The 4220-nt window shown below is 57.1% G+C and overlaps 1 protein-coding gene across 4 annotated transcripts in view; it reads left to right on the top strand.

Annotated features, from left to right (window-relative positions):
• The window catches only part of PPFIA1 (PPFI scaffold protein A1), an 87108-nt gene extending 83918 nt beyond the window's left edge, over window positions 1-3190 (top strand). For 2 of the 4 annotated variants that reach the window (XM_077766514.1, XM_077766511.1), the window contains 2 exons: window positions 753-823; window positions 1824-3190. In XM_077766514.1, the coding sequence (XP_077622640.1) occupies window positions 753-811 (59 nt within the window). In that variant the 3' untranslated portion in view covers window positions 812-823; window positions 1824-3190. The remainder of the gene's footprint in view (window positions 1-752; window positions 824-1823) is intronic. The other 2 variants (XM_077766515.1, XM_077766513.1) reach the window with 1 other exon arrangement.
• The last annotated feature ends 1030 nt before the right edge of the window (window positions 3191-4220 follow it).

The raw sequence follows: 4220 nt of genomic DNA, 5'->3' as shown, positions 1-4220 counted from the left end.
GGTGGGGGCTGCGGTGGGGCTCCCGGGGCCTCTGTGGTGGGGCCCATCCGGGTGGCCCGCGGCCATGGCAGCTCGCTGTCCAGAGTCGCAGCCAGAGGGTGACACACCGTGGCCCGCAGTGACGCCGAGCCCGGGACCGGGGGCAGCGTGGTCGCTGCAGAGGCGGGAGAACGTTGTGAGCCGTGCGGGGCACTTGTTGAGGAGAACGGAACCCTCTGTCCTCACGCTGTTTCCAGCAGGAACCGAGGCCGGGCCTCGGTGTCCTTAGCTAAGGGGCCCCGCACCCCCTCCCGGGGAGGGCAAGACGGTCCCTTAGACTCGGAGAGCGGGCGTCGGGACGAGCACCGGACTCTGCCTGCCCTCAGCCCTCAGCGGGCCGCTGGCGCTCACTGGCGCGTTCCCTGCACAGTCCCCTGACAGACAGGATCCTTGGGCTGAGGGAAAAGTCCGAAAAAGTCTAGGACTCTAGAGGGTGTAAGGAGAAGCGAGTTACTGCGTTAGGAGTGGTCACGTGTGCGGATGGACACGGCGCAATTGTTTTCATGTCGCCTGTCACCCCGTCGCTATTGTAGAGGGACCCCCCCCCCCGGGGACCCCCCGGGCTGCTCCGGGGTGGGGAGAACCCCGCTCGGAAGTCCCCCGGGCGCTGCTGCGGGGGAGAACGCGCGTGTGTGTACTTGTGCCCTCGTGTGTCGTTTTGAGACTAACCGCACGCTGTGTTTGCACGCCGCCCCTCGTGCTGGCCGGAGCAGGCAGCGTATCAGGACCGCAGAGGCTGGATTCGGCCACAGTCAGGACTTACTCCTGCTGACGCCCCCTGTTGGTGAGTAGAGGGCACTGTCCACGCAGGCCGCAGCCGGGCACCGCGTCCTGTCCGCGCAGTGTCGGCGGGCGCAGGGAGAGCCCACGCAGGCTCACTAGGGCCTCTCTGCACCCGCTAAGAGGATTCTGGTGTTTGTGTGCTTACACTTAACATAAAGAGGTTGGCGTGTCCTCAGGTTTTCAGGGGAAATCGTATTTCCACTCTTTCCTTAAACAAAATAATTTTGGCGGAAGTGTCTGCTAATGTCTTTTTGGGGTGGGACGCAGGGTTGTGGTCAGATGAGAGGACAGCTTTGCCCGCCTCCGAGCTGACCACCCCGACCCCCGCCGTGGTTCCGGGGTGCACGGCACTCGCCTCTGCCTGCCCTGGGGGAGCTCCCAGGTCAGCGGGTGCAGTCCTTCTCGAAGGACACAGGCCGCAGCGGATTCACTGCCGTCATCACCTGAATGGCACCGAGAGCCTCTCAGTTGAGAGATTGGTTTTTAGATGGTGCTGCCTCCCCCCCTCCCAGGGGCCGAGTGTGTACTCTCAGGTTTCGGGTTTCGGGTGGGGGCCCAGGAGCCCAGCCTGCTTCTCCCTGCCCTGGGGGCCTGGGGGGGGCGGCTTTGTGCTGCTGTACCTCTGTTTTCCTGGCTCAGCCAGAATATTTGATTGGCGGGGGCGCCTGGCTGGCCCAGTGGGTGCAGCCTACGGCCCTCAATTCTGGGGTAGTGAGTTCGAGCCCCACGTTGGGTGTGGAGGTTACTTAACATCTTTAAAAAAAACTAAAACATATTTGACTGGTTTAACTTTTTAATTGGTAACTTTTAGTCACATGCCAGAATGAAGTCAAAGAATTTGCCTCGATTATGCAGAGTGCTTCATGTTTTCTCTAAATTCGCCAAGTGCTTAAGCCACGAACGGGGGTGGGCAGGGGCGGGGGTGGGGCCCCACCGGGGGCCCTGGAAGGTGCTGTTCGGGCTGCTGTCTTAAGACTGATTCTTTGGCTTTTCTTTTCCAGTTTACCCGCACTACTTCTACCGCTGACCCTGCGGCGCCCTGACTCCGCCGGGGGCTACGTCTTAAAATCCAACGGAGTCTTTAATCTGTCAATACTTGTTATATGGACCCTGAGATATTTTATTACAGAGTTTTTAATTAGTGAAAAATTCATGAATACCATAGAGAAAATATTTTAGAATTTAATGTTTCTTATATTTATGTAAACTTATGACTTCATTTATATAGTTACTTACTTTTTCATGTATATCCGGGCTATAAATATCCTTTCAAATCAATTCACGTTCTTATATCTAATTTTAGTCTTTCGAATGAATGTACTGTAATGCTTGTATGTATAAATCCTATGAACAAATATAGGGCTTTTGTAAATTATGCATTTATTGTAATTATCATTGTTTAATTTTTTATTAATAAACCCTGACAGAGAAAAGGATTTTACCGCATCTGTAAAATCATCGTGACCCAGCGTGCATCAGCCTTTACAAACGTCACCCAGCTCTACAACAATCATCTTGAAATAATCAGACTTAATCTTGAGCAATTGTTGTTGTATTTTAATGACTGACCTTAATGACACTTTTTCTAGCAAGAAGTGCTTCATTCTGCAGTGTGAACAGATTAACAATGTCTGGTGTTAAATATCAGCTGATAAAACTTGGAAGGGTTATCGGAACACTATGAAAATGTCCTCGGACCGGGGACGCCTTTCACAGCCTCGTCCCTGGGGGCTGGGGCGGCCTGCCTGGAGTGACCCGCAGAACTCCGGAGCCGAGGACCCCGAAAGCCCAGGCTCCCCCGCCCCTGCTCCCTGGCACCAGAACTCTCAGAGGACCAATCAGGAAGCAGTGGGCTCCCACGGCGGGGCTGGGCGCTGCGTGCGCGCCCAGGAGGCCGCCTGAGATTCTGGAAATAATGTAGTGCAACTCTAATAAAGGCCTTACTGTTCTTATGTAAATCATCTTTTTACATTTGTTTGTAAACATGTTTAAAGAGTGGACCCCGGAGTCCATTTGTAGATTTTGATGAGACAGCCGTTTGGGGCTCCCGGAGGAGCGAGTGTAACTGTACCTTTTTGCGGCGTATTAAACAGCCAGCAGGAAGTGTGCTCAGATCGCCGTGCATTATTTATTGTGCAGCCGGTGCAGGGGTGGACACGTCATGTCTTCTTACATTTGGTTTTAATTTACTTGTACGATTCACTGTTTCTGCTGTTTTTCTATTAATCTTTTGTGAACTTCCTGATTGTGTAACAAAGTATGTACAGTCTACTTTTGAACTGTTTTTATCACAGTATTATTTATTGCTGTCTTTCAATACAGTTCCGAGGCGTTTTCCACTGCCAATAAAGAATACTGAGAAAAGCCATCGTTGCCTTGGGAAGTGGCTGCTGTGGTTTTCTCTCGGGCTCAGGGCCACGGAGGCACGTCTGCCACGCGGACGTTCTCGTGTGGAAACCAGCTGGGAGGCCGCCACCGCTGGACGGTGGAAGTAGAGGACGGGGGTGTCCTCCGGAGGAGGCCAGGCTCGTGTCTGAGGGGAAGCGGCCCCGGAAGATCAGGGAGGCCGGAGGCCCAGGCGACAGGCTGGTCCCTGTGACTCGCCCACGGCCGGGCCGGCGGGACACGCGTGTGTGCGTGCGTGTCCGCTCTTTCCCCGCTCTGCTTCCTTCCTCCGTGTGTGCTTTCCTGCCCTGCGGCTGTCCCCCCACGGTCACAGGACGGTGCTCAGGCCCGTGTCCTCTCCCATCGTCTCCGGCCCTGGGAACCCGCCAGGCCGCGTCTCCCGTAGCTCAGACCCGGTCCTGAGCCCGGTACCAGTCGGTGGGGCAGAGGGAGGCGCGCCCGCGCTGGGGGCCCGCAGCCCACACAGGCCACCCGGGGCCGAGCCCCTCCCTCCCCGCCGCGGGCCGTGTGGGGCGGGCACCGCTGAAGGTCGCTGGGTTTGACCGTCCCGCCGGGGCCCACCGGCCACTCCTGTGCATGAGCCGTGGCTTCTGTAAGTGGAGGAACACGCTGCGAAGCCTTTCCGCCCGGGCGCGGGTCGGTCGTTTTGTGCCTTCCTGCCAGAACCTGTGCGGACGGACCGTTACTCTCTGCGCTTCCTGGGCCTCAGCGTTAGTGAGATTTGAAACAACCGAGGCTTCCTTGCTCCGTAAACTAACACTCCGTTTTGCCCGACGGAAGCCAGGCGGGCCCGGCACCTGCAGGTTTCAGGACACAGACCAGCTGGCCACGGGTTCGGCAGGCACCGGCGAAGCCCGGCCTCTGAGGCCACGCGATGGCCACACGTGGCTGTGCGCCCCCCACCGCAGCGGNTGCGCCCGCGGCTAACCCCTCCTCGGCCCCTCTACCCTCACCGCTGCGGCCCTTCGGTCCCGCCTCGTGGCTCACAGCCC

This window comes from Crocuta crocuta, unplaced genomic scaffold (assembly GCF_008692635.1).
Source record: "Crocuta crocuta isolate KB4526 unplaced genomic scaffold, BGI_CrCroc_1.0 scaffold636, whole genome shotgun sequence".
In the NCBI taxonomy this organism is placed as follows: domain Eukaryota; kingdom Metazoa; phylum Chordata; class Mammalia; order Carnivora; family Hyaenidae; genus Crocuta; species Crocuta crocuta.
Note: the sequence above shows the minus strand (reverse complement) of the source record. Positions and strands in the feature narration are given on the sequence as shown.